This window comes from Centroberyx gerrardi, chromosome 19 (genome assembly GCF_048128805.1).
Source record: "Centroberyx gerrardi isolate f3 chromosome 19, fCenGer3.hap1.cur.20231027, whole genome shotgun sequence".
Taxonomy (NCBI): domain Eukaryota; kingdom Metazoa; phylum Chordata; class Actinopteri; order Beryciformes; family Berycidae; genus Centroberyx; species Centroberyx gerrardi.
In genome coordinates, this window is record NC_136015.1 from 3,191,682 (window position 1) to 3,208,992 (window position 17,311).

The 17,311-nt window shown below is 42.3% G+C and overlaps 1 protein-coding gene across 1 annotated transcript; it reads left to right on the top strand.

Moving 5' to 3' along the window:
* Positions 1-828: 828 nt before the first annotated feature.
* tmem106bb (transmembrane protein 106Bb) lies at positions 829-16,852 on the top strand. Its single transcript, XM_071914972.2, has 8 exons — positions 829-883; positions 1,865-2,071; positions 8,795-8,858; positions 9,171-9,330; positions 12,025-12,165; positions 12,257-12,306; positions 13,947-14,000; positions 14,099-16,852. The coding sequence occupies exons 2-8, from the start codon at positions 1,873-1,875 to the stop codon at positions 14,235-14,237; spliced, it is 807 nt and encodes a 268-aa protein (XP_071771073.1). The 5' UTR covers positions 829-883; positions 1,865-1,872; the 3' UTR covers positions 14,238-16,852.
* Positions 16,853-17,311: the final 459 nt, after the last annotated feature.

Consider the following 17,311-nt stretch of genomic DNA (forward strand, 5'->3'; position numbering starts at 1 on the left):
ATTTACCAGAAGGCTCTAATGATTCGTAAAAGGTCTGAAGTTGTGTTGTAACAGGTGTGTACCTTTGACGATAAGCAAGGTAACATTAAACTGACAGATTTTGTAACGGATTTTGTCATAACACTGCTTGATGGCCATGTTTAGTGCCATGGCTTTACCAAAGGGAGGGAACTCGACCAAACACTGCCATCAAGTGGATGACTTTTAACATTGGTTATCGGTATCTGATGATGCATTCAGGCCCTACGGGAATACGCAACAACATCATGTGGGATTAAGTCAAACGCCATGTTTGCAGTTTTCTGTAGGCATTGGTTGCTCCTGATCATCTTTTCACACATAACATACACGAATCTAGTGAGTGATACATCTGAGTTCATGTATTTCAGCAAACCACACATTGCAATGTCAACCAGAAAAAGAAAATCCAGCAAGTAGTTGTGTGCTGTCATGGCAGCATGGCAGCTGTGATCACAGATGATTTATGTGATGAAAATGGTTCATTCATTCATTTGAAATGAACGTACTTGAACCTGACTACAGGTATTTCCTTGTTGGTGACTTTATAATTCAGTAAATCAGAGACACTGGCGTCCATCACCAAACCATGTTCATAAGTAGTATTTACCAGCTGAAAGCTGAGTTACACAGTATTTTCTATTCATATTTACCATCTGAAATCTGGGGTGAATTGTATTTTCAAGTGGCATTTACCGTCTGAAACCTGAGGTGAACAGTATTGTAGTTGTATTCACCACCTGAGAACTTCGTCTTTCCCATTGGACCCGAATGCAGCACATTCGCGCATGTCTGTTTGTTTGAGGATAAACAAAACTGCATGACCCATTCACTGCGGTCTGGGAAAACAAAGAGTCGCATTCAGGTAATATAGAGTGACTTGGCGCTATTTAACTTAAGATAGTCCAAATCATATGTTATTATCGACTGTGTGTCTGATATCAAACTGTTAACGTTAGATAAATTGGCTATCTGACGCAGTTTAGCTCTAAATAGTGGTTACTGTTAGCTAGTGTTAATCTGGTAGCTAACATTACAGGCGACTATAGCTAACACTAGCTAGGGTAACTATCTGGTAACGTTATGCTCCCACGGGTCAAAATGACATTTGACAGCTTGCCTGTTTACTTTGGTTTGCTACATAACTTAATTACCCTCTGCCGTCAACGAATAGCCCATATTAGCAACTTGTAGAGACGACATGGTAAACTGGCTTGCTAGGCCACTGAAATAGCTTGCATTCCTTAGGCCTAAACTAGCTTAACGGTACAACAAAATACTAACTACACTTAGCAGGCAGGCAGTGATGGCAGACAATGGCAAAAGCAGCTGAGCTCTGGGCCTAATGTTAATGATTTGTGGAGGATTCCTGTCTAGTTATTTTTGTTTGATCAGAGCCTGTCAACAGCATGCCTATGTCCTGCAGACCCACAGTCCCTGTTGTAAATCATCTGTGAATTCACGGGACTCCAACCTATGGAAACATCCCTGCATTTAATATCACCTGCCACTAAAACTTCTAAACCTGCTTACTAATTTTCAAACTGATTTATGGTAAGAAATTGTTACTTAGTCAATGGGCCACCAAACTTTCAGAGGGAACATTAGTCCTGGATGCTCCTATATTTTCTTGTTGTTTGTTTTTTAAGATATGGCTTTCAAGTTGATCTCTGGCTATTTTTGCTTGATCTTTGGTCTTCATTATAATGATTAAAAGGTCTGATTTGGGCTCATGTAGGCTAAGGTATGGAGAGCACCACACCTTGCCATGCCCATATGACACCCATGACTCATATTGTGCTGTGCTAAAAAGTCTTCTGACTGTTTACCTTGTGTGTATATCTAGGTGTGACTATGGGGAAGTCACTCTCCCACCTCACTAAGCAGACATGCCATGATGAGTGTCAGGACAGCTTGACCTCTCCTTTAGAGGATGGCACCCAGCCTGAGGATGGGAAAGGTGGCGACGTCTCCCAGTTTCCCTATGTGGAGTTCACAGGACGGGACAGTGTAACATGTCCCACATGCCAGGGCACTGGGAGGATCCCCAGAGGTAAGCAGGGAACAAAGCTATCTACAGAGGCCTTCACAGGGGTTTTCCTGACAGAATTGCATACCATTTAGGGTGGTGGTCGCCTAGAGTAGTGGTTCTCAACCTTTTTGAGCCGCGACCCCCCAAAAAAATGTAGGTTGGGGTTCGCGACCCCCTCCCTCTCGACTCACCCTTGAAACACACTGCAGTGACCCGCTTCACTTCGGCACCCTGCCCTGTTGGCACTGCTGTTTACACAGGCGCGCACGGCACGAAGCTCGGTGCGTATTTAGCCTATTTTCTCTGCACACGGGACGCAGACTTCATAGCAGTGGAAGATTGAGCGACCCTCTGCTGCAAACACACGCTTGTCTGCTCCCTGTTCGTCCCAGGGGTTACTATCACACATGACAGCTACCAAACACACACATGACAACTACCAAACATACACAAACCTTGCATTACTGACCAAAAATATACAAAAGAACTAGTCTAAATCAATTTGGCTTTAATTACAGTTTTAAATTTGATTCAAGATCCGACAGCACAACTCATTGTGAAGGAGGCAACACGACTGCTTTACAAGCTGAATAATGGTAATAGGCAAAAACTAGGGCCAATACATTCTCATATTATTAAGGTAGCTGGGCCTGCAAAACGGCTTTAAGCACAGTGCAAATACCTTTTAGTCCATGCAGGCTTATATTCTCAGTTCATTCACAGTTCTTATAACAGTTAGGCCTGTTGTAGGCTTGTAGTCTATTATCATTCATCTCGTTTTGTATTTTTTCCCCTTTTGTAACGGCGATTCTCAATCTGATGATTCAGTTTTTTTTTAACAGTTAGACTTGTAAAAGCATATAGGCTTGTATTATCAGTTTTTTTCCCTTTGTAACAGGGATAGCATTCACTTACTCGTTTTAGTGGGATGGCTGGGCCTGTTTCTTTGAACAAAGCAGCTGTATTCTTGGTTTTATGCTGGAGACTGCGACACGAAGATCATCTTCAACTCTGATGAGCCGTGATCTGTATTTGTTCTTGATAAATGTCAGTGAGGAAAAGGTCTTCTCACATAGATATGTAGATCCAAAAGGAATTGTAGTTATATTGAAGTATATCCATTGCAGCCTTCGATAGTCCCTGGCAGTGGTTGCGTTAGACTTTCTTGTTGTCTGTCATTTTGACGGACAGGGTCGTAAAAATTCCGTCATAATCTATTATTACCCGTCATTTTAATGTTTATTTTTTTTTATGATAATGAGACATAGCCTATTTAATAGCATTTAATTTTCAAAAACAATCGATCACAATAACATTTAATATACAGATAAAGATATAAGAACAAACTTAGATTACGCATTTATAAGAGAGAAAAGATGAACAAACAGAGACACCGACCGTGCGGTCACTTTTCATGTCAACACACACGAAGCAGATGAATGATTTTTTTTTCTGCAGTGACAGCGGAGGGCACTAAAACACCGCGGCCATTGTGCCTAAACAGGCAAATATGAACGATGCAATTTTACAGACTTAGACAATTACAATTAAAATATGAACAAACCATTTACAATAAATTAAATTGAATTCAATTGACCTGCTGTAGCCTAGCCTGAACTCAAACCTTCCTCCCGGTCCGCATGGATTTAAACTGGGTGCTCGCTTGAGCGTTATCAAACGCATCAAGGGAGATTGCTGCAGAGGCGATTGTCATTAGGTTCTGCATCTTTGCCTCGGACAGACGGCTTGTCATGGCCGTTTTAATTTTGTTCTGAAGGCTGAACCCGCGCTCTGCTGCCACACTGGAGACTGGAATTACCAGCGCCACTTCAGCCAGAGTTTTGAAGTCGGGGAACATTTCTCCCAGGGAAATGATCAGAAGCCGGCAAGACTCTCTGAACGTGGGATTTCCCGATCCTGCAAGCACTCGCTTCACCGGGAGGAAATCCCGCAGCATGCGCTCCTTCTACACCAGGGGCGCGGCTGCTGCACCCCTCTGTGACCCGTAGTGGTCACAGATGCGCTCCAAGGCCTCCAGTCCGTAGCTCTTCAACGTGCTGTCAGCACCCGGATAGCGAGACGCGTTGAGTACGGTGTCGAGGTCAGCGATGATGCCCACATGCTCCGAGGGGAATCTTTTTTTGATAGATTTAGTTACCTCCGCGATGTACTCTGCGCAAAATGGAAAAGGTCTGCGCGTCTGCCTGCGTGAGCATGATGCCACAGAACTTGCCGTCTTGTAAAGCGTTGTTGAATTTCGTCTCCGCCTCACCTGCAGTGGTGGAAGAAGTAGACTATTCAGATCCTTTACTTAAGTAAAAGTAGCAATACCACACTGTGAAAATACTCCACTACAAGTAAAAGTCCTGCATTCAAAATCTTACTTAAGTAAAAGTATGTAAGTATTATCAGCAAAAAGTACTTATTCTGCCGAAAAATGGTCCCTGTCAGTGTTTTACTATTATATATGTTTTTGGATTAATATTACTGCTGCATTAATGTGTATGTTGCATTATACTGCTGTAGATGTTTAAGGTTGAGCTAATTTTAAAGTACATTATATACTGTTGAGTAGTTTAATCTACAGCAATGCATCATATTCTATAAGATCATCATATGTTTGTAGCCACCACTGCTCACCTGGCCCATTCATCAAGTCCTCTAGGCTAGCTAGGGTCATGTCCAGGACAGGTTGGATGGAGGAGATGTTAACATCTTCTTTTTGGAACGTGAGGTTCATGCGGTTCACCACGGCCAAGACGTCAGTCAGCAAGTGAGTCAAGGCAGGGAACTTGTACGTTTGGAGGTGCTTTCTAATACCCTTAGCTACCGGGCAGTCTTTCGCAGCTTCCTCCTCCTCCAACTCCAACACCAGAGCAACCCAGTTGGCACGTATGCCCTTAACTGCCCTCTCCAGCGACAGCCAGCGTGTAGCCGATGGTTGTTTTAGCAGGTCGTGTTCCTCCATTTAGTTTTGGAGTTCCTTTAGTCGGTGTGTTCGAATAGGGGAATTCTTGTAGTATGTGTATATGTTATTAATAGTGGTGACATATGCACTTATTTCACGCACAGCCTTGGAGGCATCTCTGGCAGCCAGTGCCGTTCTGTGCGCACCACAGTGAATGTTTACGAGGTAGGGACAGTCATTCTGACGCAACTGTTGTGCAACTCCAGCCTTTCGACCCACCATCACACTCGCTCCATCACTTCCCAGCCCAACGACTCGAGCCATAGCTACACCACGGCCCGGGAGCACATCTTTTATTTTTGCTGTGATGCATTCTGCAGTGCCAGAGGGTATTACATCATTGCCATTGAACACGGTTTCAGGCTCCCCTTTCTGCTGAAGTGTCAGGTATGTGATCAGCATTTTCTCAACCGTGATATTAGTAGTTTCATCTACTATTGCCCCGACATATCTACTGTTGGCGATGCGGTCGTTGATGGCGCTGGTTATGGTCATTGCTAGCGCATCCTCCATCTGACTGACTGTCTCATGGTGGGTGTACGTGTGTGCACTGTTTAGGTTTGGACACCCGGCAGACTGTAAGAGGTTTATTAGGTTAGGATATAGGTGGCTCGGGGTGTTTGTATTTGCCATATGCAACACAACCTTAAGTTGTGTTTTTAATGCCTCGTTACAGGCAACCTGCGATTTCTCTACATGCTTTACCATTGCTACGCGCTGGTTGACCACCCTCGAAGCTTCGATGTGGCTATGGCTACTTTTATGATCATTCAATGCCGATTTCTGCATCGTAGTGCACCCTCGGACAAATCCGTTACGCATGTTAGCTTTTCTACAGATATCGCAGAACATTTTGCCATCTTCCCTCCTCAGCCATGTGAACTCCTGCTCCCACTGAATCCGGTAATCCCTCTTGTTGACCTCCTTGCTGCCACTTGCTTGCTCTGTATCATTAGCATGTAGAGCACCCTACAGGTGGTCTACATGTGGTTATTGACAGTGTTGCGTGTGAATTACTTAACGTTAGGGTAGATCGCCCTCAGTGTAATCTGTCAAAATGACGGACGGCCTTCAGATTTTTCCGTCATTGTTAAAAAAAATCTGTCAATGACGGAAAATATTCGGTTAACGCGACCCCTGGTCCTGGGTATTCTGCAGCCACTGACAGCCAGAATTCCTCCAGTGTGCATGATGCAAAAGCAGTCTGTAATGTGTGGTCAGAGGAGAGGTCCAAGAGCGCATCCTCAAGTTACGATGACAGGTGTTGGGACAGTGGAGGTGGTGAAAGGCTGGCGTATCCAGTCGTTTCTCTCTGGGGTGTCGTCTTTTGGGAACTACCTATTGAAATGGTCAAGCAGGCTTCTGAGGTGAGGCAATAACTCCTTTCATCGTTTGGATGCTTATGTCAGAATTGTCCATGAAGTCCTTGAGCTCAGGGAACATTTCAACATTGCCCTCCTCGACTCGCGCGGCCCACCGCTCCAGCGTCCTAGTAAACGCTGTAACCTTGTCAGAAAGCGTGAGGACATTGGTGTTTGGGCCTTGGAGGGACATGTTTAGACAGTTCAGTTTATCAAATATGCCTGCCAGATATGCAAGGCTAGCAACCCACTTGGGGTCAGTCAGGTGGTCAGCAAGGGGGGAACCGCAATCTGATAGGAAGATACGGACCTCTTCATGCAGTTCAAATACTCTGGTGAACACTTTCCCCCGTGAGAGCCTTCTGACCTCTGTGAAATAGTACAGATTCGTGTTCCGATCCTATTTCATGGCAGAGTGTGGCGAACAGTCTGGTATTTACCGGGCGAGATTTGATGAAGTTAACCACTTTAATCGCTGTTTGGAGAACGTCGCGGAGTTGTGGCTCGAGGTTCTTGCTAGCGAGGGCCTCTCTGTGAATAATGCAATGCGTGAATTTGACATGCGGTGCCACTTCCAAAACTTTAGCCTTTAGTCCCTTTCTTGTCCCCTGCATGGCGCCAGCTCCATCTGTACACACAGAGATACAATTTTCCCAACTTAGCCCCTCCTCGCGCATTTTACTGTCCAGTTTGTTAAAAATGTCAAGTTCCCTCGAGTGTCGAGCAAAACAACATATCCTCGTACATTTTCCCCTCGTAGCTGTATCTTACAAAAACAAGTAACTGCGCATCACTGGATACATCTGTTGATTCGTCAGTTTGCAGGGAAAATCTTCCACTTTTCTTCACTCGGTCAATGAGCTGGACTTTAATGTCGTTTGCCATGTCACCAATGTGCCTCACCATTGTGTCATTAGACACTGGAATAGTCTCAAGCGTGCTAGCTATTTTGTCACCATGCATAGCTCTGGCCATTGCAATCGCTGCTGGGCGGATCAGGCTCTCAGCAATAGCTTTTTCGATTGAGCAACTAGGTGTGCCACTTCATATGAAGCTAACAGGGCTCTGCCAGGGATTGTAGAGTGCTGACGTACAGCCGTCTTCTGGCTCCGCAGTTCTTCCTCCTTACGACGAAAAAAATCTAATGGTTTGTCAATGTGGGATGGGCGTTTGGTTTGCAAATGTCTCTTCAATTTCACTGTTTTCAAGCTTTCGTGTGCAAGCACTTCAGAACACAGAACACATTGTGGATATTCCACTTTTTGGCTAGACACGATCCGTACTGCAGAAACTCAGACTGATAGTTACGACACTTGTTGGAGGCCAGGGAATCTGTCGGAACCGCCGGCACCTTACGTTTTTCAGTTGACGGTGTACTTTCAGGTGGCCCACCTTCACACATCTCTTCTTGGTCCGCATCTTGAGCTGGCAGACTTTTTTTGAGAAGCCACCGCTCCATATTCAGCCACTTTATTGCAGTAGTTAGCTAGCTTGGCCAAGCACCTGTCACTGTGCCACCCAAGCTGGAGGAGACGACTTCTTGGCGCCCTCCTCAGTGTGCGCGCGCATGCATTCACACACTCATTTCACTCACTCACTCAAATCTGTTTTATAATGACTACATTATATCATTGGTATGGGAGATTTAATGGAAAAATCATTCTCAAAAAATATGTATTAATTATTTTTTTTGTATTTTTTTTTTTTGGACAACCATCCCGCGACCCCCCAAAATAATCTTGTGACCCCCCAGGTTGAGAACCGCTGGCCTAGAGGTCAGAGAAGCAGGCTTGTGACTGGATTGTTGTCAGTTCAAATCACATGAATGGCTTGGAAAATGTGGGTGGGGGAAGTGAAAGTGGAACACTCCTCCCTCATCAATTACTATCAAATTGCCCTTGAGCAAGGCACTGAACCCCCAACTGCTCCAGTGGATCTGCTCAGTGGCCACCAGTAGAAGACTGTGGTTGTACTGGACAACTCCCGGTATGAAGAACTATGTGTAGAACTATATGAATGTGTAGTGCTGGAAAAAACGATAGAGATAGTTGACATTCCCTGGATAAGAAAAAAACATTTTAGCCTCCTAGAAAAGTTTAGCCACCAAAAGAAGTGCTACTTTAATTTGAAATTTCTCATCCAAGCTGGTATAAATCAGTTTATCAGTGTAGCCTTGTGCAGTATGTGCTTGTTTGCCAAGTTTGAACCTTGTAAACTTACTGTTGGGCGTCATTCTTCCTTAGGCTGGACCATATGGTTGCACAATATTCAGTGATAATCCTAAACCAGGTTTATAAATGGATTTATAAATCAATATGTGTATATGATCAGTTGTGTAGATAAATATGCTTAGTTTGTCCCATACAACAAAATCAATAGTTGATGACTAAACATTGATTGTTACCTGTTTTTCAGGCCAGGAAAATCAGCTTGTGGCATTGATTCCATATAGTGACCAAAGGCTCCGGCCCAGACGAACGTAAGTCAATTTTATCTTGTGTGTGTGTCTTGAGAGGGGGTGTTAGAATGAACTACCCACATTGTTCATGGTCTGCACCAATCAAGTCATATACCTAAGTATGCAGTTACAGGGAAAATTCAACTGAAGGTAGTAATAACAGGATTCCTACACAAGTCTGGAACGCCAGCCAAAATCTTTGCATCAAATCAAAAGAAATTGAGGTCTGGAAAAAGGATGGAATTTTGAAATTGAAACTGTAGGAACCCTGCTAACAATCTAGTTTATATTGTGTGTTTGGTAATGGAATCTGTTTCCCTCTGGCTTCATCAGGAAGTTGTATGTAACGGCGTCAGTCCTGGTCTGCTTGTTACTGTCCATCCTGGCCGTCTTCTTCCTCTTCCCTCGCACCATCGATGTGTCCTACGTCGGGGTGAAGTCGGTGTTCGTCAGCTACGACCAAGACAAGCGCATCGTCTATCTTAACATCACGGTGAGCTCCTGATCCCCTGACGCAGTGGAACTTACAGTAGCGTGTATTAATTGCCTGTTGGACCCGTTACAGGAGCGCGAACATGTTGCAATGTCATGTGTTTCAAGTAGAGGTACTAAATACAAATACTTCTAAATGAGCAACTACAAATGAAGAGGTAGTAGTTTCTGGTGTAAACGCACACCAACAACCATCATAGTGGCCAACTGGTAACTAGCTGCCAATACCTGTTGACTGATCCCAATCATTAAGGCTTTGTTCAGACTGCAGGCGAATCCGATTTGTTTCTCAAATCCGATCTTTAGTTCTGACTGTCCACACTGTTATTTGCAAATGATCAGGTCGGATTTGTGTGTTCAGGCACCGTTAAGCTATCTGCATTGGTTGCCGTGGTAACGACGTCGGCGTGTGTACGTACAGCACGTTTTTCAGATACGAAACCAAAACAAAAAGCTGCAAATGCAGAATGGAGACGTACCACCTTTTCTTCTGCACTGTAGGACTGTCTAGTCGCGGTACAGAAGTCCTTGTCACAGCAGACAACATCCCTGACGGTAAAGGCTGTTTACGTTCTCCATTTTCATTTCTGGCGCTCTGGATGTGACGCCAACGGCATGTGTTGCGCTATGAGTGACGTTAATGACGTTAATGACAGTTTGAAAACCGTTTTGAGCGGCTGGAGCGGTCAGACTGAGACGCATCTGTAGAAATCCGATTAGAATCGCATTTTAAACCACATACAAATGTGGCTTAAACCTGATTTGCAAAAATTGGATTCCATGTGGTTATTTGCTGTTCAGACTTGATAAAATCAATCCAACTCCAATCTGGATATGCCAAAAACCCGATTTGGGCTGGCAGTCTGAACAAGGCCTAAGGCCCCGTGTCCACCAAAGACCTGTGAAAAAAGCTTTGATAATGTGTTAATTCCAATGGAAAAGTGGCGCTTTCAGCACCTACGACCCAAAACAGGTACCTCACCTCTTTAGTGCCGAGCACCGTGAGCACTGGACCTGTTCTCGAGTTGAAACTTTTTTCAACTTTTGTGAAGCACACTCGTCAATGTCACTTCAGAGTTCTACCAACCAATGAGGATGAAGCAGGGGCGGGACCAAGAGCCGGCATCCTGCCGTTTTGTAGCGAATGTTAGCTAGGCTAACGTTTTTTTCTATACAACAACACCCGGAGACGTGTTCTCAGCGCTCCCCGCTCCAGCACTCACCTGATGCAGCCAAAGCGCTCAGCACCAGTGCTTCAAGCGCTCAACAGGTCGGTTGGTGGACACGGGGCCTAAGTGCTTCAGTTTGACAGAAGCCACCGGACTGCACTGGTTCTTGTCATTACTAATCAGAGGTGATATGGTGAAGGACTTTGATGCTGACATCTGAAAATATTGGAAATGCCTCTCTTCATTTACGTTCCACATGGGCAAAACAAGAGAATAATAATATACTGTATTCTCAACTCATTTAAGGGACGCATGTATCATCTTTTCAACTTTTTCTTGAGGCAGCTATTGAGAATGTATCGCTGCCCTCTTGTGGATAAATGGTTTCTACCCCGACAGGTTCAAGGCAGCTGGTGGACGTGCCTGTACTATAGCTGGGCATATCACTTTGCCTTTAACTAAACCAAATCAGTTTGCTGATCCTCCTGAATGTGATGATGAGTGGCTTTAACCCTCCAGACCTCATTAAAAATCTACAGCATGCCCACAACTTGCTGGGCCCAGATTTTACTCCAGTGTGAACACCTAAAAAATAATAAATAATATCAACCCTCTGGATAATAAAGAGATACAGTTAGGATAACCTAACAACAAAACACATACCTATCTGTTGCTGTCGATGACAATAAAAGCCTGTTAGCAGGAGCAGTGTGTTTTTTTTACTAGCTAGAACTTCTGAGTCAGATTAATTTATTGCTCCAAGTTAATCAGCAAGCCGAATGTGGCATCCAACTTTACTGTCCCAACAATATCAAAGAGATTATCCCACTTACTTTATTTTGATATGAATGCTATTGTGTCTACACATCCACCTAACAGAAGACCCCGTTCTCACAACTTCCAGCCATCTTTGATGATGAATTCTGGTTGTTATTTGTGTATTTTCAGTGTGTTCATACATTTTTCGTCATGCTAGCTAGTATGAGTATTGCATCTACTGACTAAAGATCTGACTGATTTTATTGTCCAACATTTTGATTGAAAATAATTCTGCGCAAAATGTATTAGGCTTGCAACAGTAAGATAAAGGGCAGGTAATTGTCCAAACCTCACATTTTACAGACTCTTTTTTTGTCGCCATCCAAGTTATGTCCCCCAAGTTATGTTTTTCTAGCAATGGCACTGGCTTGCTAGAATGTAAACACATGATTAGAATGTAAACAATTTAAAATTGTTAATACAAAGTTCATATATAGTAATATAATTTTGATGGACTTGTGAAATTTTGATGTGCAAGCCAACTCATTTGTGATTACTACAGCAGAATAAAATGGAGCTAATATCACAATTCATTTTCCTGCCCCACGATACGTATTGTCACCTTTTTTTCTATTGCGATATATTAAATTTTGATATATCGTCCCATCCCTACAGTACGGCTATTCATAGCTGCTACGGGGTCAAGAGGGCTAAAGCCCATAAGTGGTTGTACTAATCAACTATTCCAACACTGGTTCTCCATCCAGAACACTCTAAACATCACCAATAATAACTACTACTCGGTGGAGGTGGCCAACATCACGGCCCAGGTGCAGTTCGCCAAGACGGTGATCGGTAAATCTCGCATCAGCAACATCACTGCCATCAGTCCGCTGGACATGAAGCAGGTACGACTGAAATATCTGTCCACCAGTTACCATATCTCCATGTGGGTAGAACTAAGACACTCTTCATTGTTGTTTTCAATTCTTTTTCCAGATTGATTATATGGTTCCCACCGTCATAGCAGATGAGATGAGCTACATGTAGTAAGTACAGCCTTCAGCAGAGCATGCAACACTGGCTACATTTACAAGCTATAGATGCTGCTGGAAATAGACTCAGCCCTGGAAATATACTGATGATACACAGAACAGCTAACACTTAGGGATGTAAGTGGGGAGTCTGGACTTTTGGAAAACATTCTTGAGTTTACAGAATGGAGAGAAAACCTTACATGTCATTTGTCAAATTGTGCAGTATTCTGTAGTCTTTAAGGCCTTGGTTAAATGCACAGCTTGCCTGCCATGACCACCACAACTTGGTTCATTCATCACCAGTATCACCACTAGCTGCAGAAATCTTGGTGTCACTTTTGATAATAATCTTAATTTCAATCAGCATGTTAAAATAATTGTCCAGTCTTGTTTTACCCAGTTACGCAGAATCTCTAAGATCCGGTCCTTTCTGTCTCCCAAGAACCTGGAAATTGTCATTCATGCATTCATCACATCCCGTCTAGACTACTGTAACTCACTCTACTCATGCTTAAGCAAACACAACCTTTCCAGACTTCAGTTAGTTCAAAATGCCGCTGCCAGACTCCTCACTAATTCTAACAAAAGAGTACATATAACCCCAATTTTAGCTTCATTACACTGGCTACCTGTGCATTTTAGAATCAATTTTAAGAATTTTTTTTTTTAATCAGCACTTTTAAGGCCCGGATGGGACTGGCCCCTGAGTATATCAATGAATGTTTAATCCCATATGAGCCTAAGTGTAGCCTGAAATCCTCCAGTGGGTCCCTTTTAGAGATTCCAAGATCCAGATTGAAAACCAGGGGCGACCGGGCCTTTGCTATCAGGGCCCCGTCGCTCTGGAATGATTTGCCGGAGGAGATCAGGCAAGCCACATCTTTGTCCTCTTTTAAAAACGCACTTTTTTAGATGCGCTTTTACTTAATTGCTGTGTATGTCTAATCAATTCTATTGTTTTATTATTTTAATATCTTTTCGTATACTTTATTTTAGTTTATTCTTACTTTCATGTTCTTTTTATAATGCTTTTATTTTATTGTCATTTTGTTGGATTCTGTTTTTATTTTTGCTGTTGTGAAGCACTTTGTAATTATGTTTTGAAAGGTGCTATACAAATAAAATGTACTATTATTATTATTATTATTATTATTATTATTATTATTATGACCAAACCATGCAAAATGTCTGAGTACAAAATGTCAGTCACATTCAAGAAAGCACTGTATGTGATCACGGCATAATGAAGCCTTGCCATCCCACTGTGCACATATGCACATATGCCACTATGAGAGATACACTTGTCTTCACTTTAAGGAGCTGTGGAAGTATCATGTGTTTACCAGCTGCGAGTCTGAGTTTACTCAGATGGTGAAAACCAAAAGTGGAAGCAGTAAGATGTTTCCATGCCACAGTAACCTGTTTAATATGGGAGAAAGACAGGCATCTTAACCTGGTTTCTCATAATCAGAGTCTGAGCTTACTGAGTTATTCTGACCCAGTTATGATGCTATATGCATCGAGCCAAAACCAGCACAGTTGAGTTAAAGGTTAAGAAGGGAATCCTCAGTGCATGGAAAGGTAGTAATGGTTTTACTGGTACACATTACACAGTGCAGCATGCCAACAAAACCTCTTGTCTTATTTTCCAGTGACTACTGCACTCTGCAGACCATCAAGGTGCACAACATTGTTGTCATGATGCAGTAAGTTGTGCTTGATATTAAACAGTTAATCCACAACATTTGAAGTGGCTCCATGTGTGTGTGTGTGGCCTCACCTCATCCTCTTCCCTGCTCTGCAGAGTGACTGTCACCACAGCGTACTTCGGGCACGCGGAGCAGGTATCTCAGGAGATTTACCAGTACGTGGACTGCGGAGGGAACACCACCTCTCTCCAAGGGCTGAACAAGCCGTCCAACATCCTGCATCCTCCTGAGTAACCGCCCCGCCCTCCTCCTCACCGGCCCCGACGTGGGCCCCGGAAGTTAGCCTTAGATGGTTCACTGTGTTCTCCCCTCCTCCTCCACCTACACTATCTAACAAATGAGTGTTGTCACCGTGCCAGAATAAATCCATACTACCAAGATACCACGGCAAGCAAGAAAATCCACAATGTCACAGAACCACATTGTAACAAGTTGTGTTTACTCGTTGGCTTGACAGCTTTGTAGCAACTTTTTCACAGGGGTTTTAATGTTGGTTGGGTGAAATAGTTCCATATTTGGCTCCTGGAACCAGTTTGTTCAATCAGTTGAGGTGAACTGGAATCCAGTTCAACACGTGGAGTGTTTGATGCTGTCGTCATGGTTTCAGTTCTTTGACTCTGTTCCAACTGTGTCTCCTCCAATCCTTTTCCTTGTAATTATTCCAATTCACATGTTTATGCCCTCTAGAGGTGACGTCGTTTTTAAAATTCAGTATTGAATTCAATTTTTCACAACAGTATCAAAGGTAGTATCGCAATTCTGGTTATGGTGACAACACTGTAACAAATAGATTCCACTCTCATGCGTTTCTTTGTGTTAGTAAACCATGGTGTTGGATGTGAATGCCAATTGTGCAGTGATGCTATCATGCTTAAGCAAAGAAGTGAGGAGGAAAGACAGGGGCTTTGGATAAAATATTCCAGTTGCATATTTGAAAACTTGATAGAAACCATAATGCACTTTATGAACAAATTTCAAATGCACATTTCATCGACAAACAATCTCAACGTCACCATTCCACACCAGCGAGTTCTACTCAGTTAGCTAAAGCATATCCATCCACTGGAAAGAGAGAAATTTTAAATAGTTCTGAGGTCAATTAAGAACTAACAGCAAAAAGTGGTGTCACTACATTATAGGAGCGTTAAGATGATGCACTGTGTGAACCTGGCATAAGCTTATATTGTTCACGGTCTTCCTCTCTGGGAACACTGTCCAAAACCTTGAGTTGTGCACAATCTGCTTACTTACCTTGTACTGGGCTGTTGGGTGCTCACTATAACAGTTTGTTCTCTGCTGTTAGACTTGAAAAGCATCTCTCACTGCAATAAAATATATATTTTTTTATTTAATGAAGGTACTTATTAGGGATGGGACCATAAGCTTATCTCACAATACATTTCGATGCGCGATACGGGGTTCACGATTCAATACAACCATACAATGCAGTAAATAAAAGTTCAATGACAACAAAGTCTGACTGCAACGTTAAGTTTATTTCTGAGAGACAAATCTTTCTAGCGATGGCATTGGCTTGCTAAAATGTAAACAACAATTTAAAAATGTCATTACAAATACAAATAATATAATTTGGATGGAGAGCTTGTGAAATTGTGATGGTCAAGCGTCTCATTTGTGATTACTACAGCAGAATAAAATGGAGCTAATATCATGATTTATTTTCTGCCCGATACGTATTGTCACATTTTTGTATTGCGATATATCGAATTTCAATATATCGTCCCATCCCTAATACTTTATGCTGCGTTCCATTTAAAGTTGGAAGAGAGAAATTCTCAGCTGGCAGGTTGCAATTCCAGCCTCGGTGGGTTTTTAGCGGTCCAGCTCGGAAAATCAGGGAAGATGGAGGGTGATTTTCTTCACCCAACATAAAATTTGGTTCCCCATGCAACAGCTAATGTTATGTCAATGATATTCAGCAATGTTAGCTAGATTTTATAGATTTAGTTTCCTTCTTGGACTTGAAGGGCCATTCCATTGCTTTTTCACTAGTAGGAAGTCCGAATTTCCAATTTCCTGACATCTCTGGAACGCAGCATTAAATTCTGCCCCCCTGCTGAGAAGTGCTTCACCTACATTGTGGGACACCCTGTGATTTCTGTGGCCATGAGTGAGTTTACATGTTGAAATGCATATTAATCAGCAGATTGGTGTAGCTCTATTGGCCTCTTAGCATGGTGTTCTCATTTTACTAACTAATAAAATGTTCTCATTTTACTCACTAATGCTTATTTGACCAGCGTTTTTTTACATTCTCCATGATGTTTTTCTTGACAAAACTGGTAAAATAAGCATCTTAAAGGGAGCTTGTTTGTTTTTATCCCCTAACTTTTACTGAAATCACATTGGCATATCAAACCTTGTTTGAGAATTTGGTAAACATCTTTGATTAGAACTTGATTACCATTTTATATTTTAATATGATTTGTACCTACACCAAACTTCTGAAGATTTAGATGCAGTACACCGATCTATTTTTCATCTTGTAAATACTTTGAAATGGTGTCCGAGATATCGTCACTAAACACTAAATTTGTCCTGCAACATCAGCCTCATAAGGTTATAACATTCACACAGTTTTTTCCTAAGCACTTTAATCATAGTAGTTTTGAAAGTACTGGGATTGAAAGAATACATTAGCGCATCACCTTTGATTTTTTTGTTTTGGTCCAAAAATCTGCTTTCAGTGTTTGTTTACAATTCCCTACTAATCATATTTAACAGTTGGAAAAGCTATTTTAGACTATTACTTGTGTCATTTTTAACATTTTGTTTGTCATTATTCCGAGTGGTTAAATCACTATTTGTTGTGAGTGTAATGTTTCTGAAAGCATGAATAAAGTTTTTAAACCATGAGATTTATCTATGGAGTGATTTTATTTATGGGTGACCAGAACCCTAAAGTTGAAACTGCATTTTCAGCCCAACTGGAGTGGAAACCAGACAGTGGAACCTTGCTTATACCTACTTTTTTCATCAATTACTCTTACAACACTGAATCATAAAAGTAAACGTGTGAATGTTAAAATTGCAGTCATGAGGTTTTCCTCAATACAGTAGCACTATGACCAGCAATTATCTGTGTGTGTTGGTGAACTCTGTAAGAAGAAGTCCTTTTGATGCAGAAGTCATCCAAATCAATTAAAACCACTTATACCCTAGTGAGTAACTAAAATCTGGCGTTTTTGACGAAAATAACATAAGTCTTTGGTGAAAAAATAGGGCAAAAACATAGATTTTTGTCAGTGTGACTGTAAAACGTGAAGTTTGCAATATTATCCAGCTGC

What these genes read in the sequence shown, in the direction of transcription:
- tmem106bb (XM_071914972.2), top strand. Translation starts at nt 1,873, where the DNA reads ATGGGGAAGTCACTCTCCCACCTCACTAAGCAGACATGCCATGATGAG. An exon ending in CACTGGGAGGATCCCCAGAG is followed by an intron (nt 2,072 to 8,794) that starts GTAAGCAGGGAA and finishes CCTGTTTTTCAG; the next exon opens with GCCAGGAAAATCAGCTTGTG. An exon ending in GATGAGATGAGCTACATGTA is followed by an intron (nt 12,307 to 13,946) that starts GTAAGTACAGCC and finishes CTTATTTTCCAG; the next exon opens with TGACTACTGCACTCTGCAGA.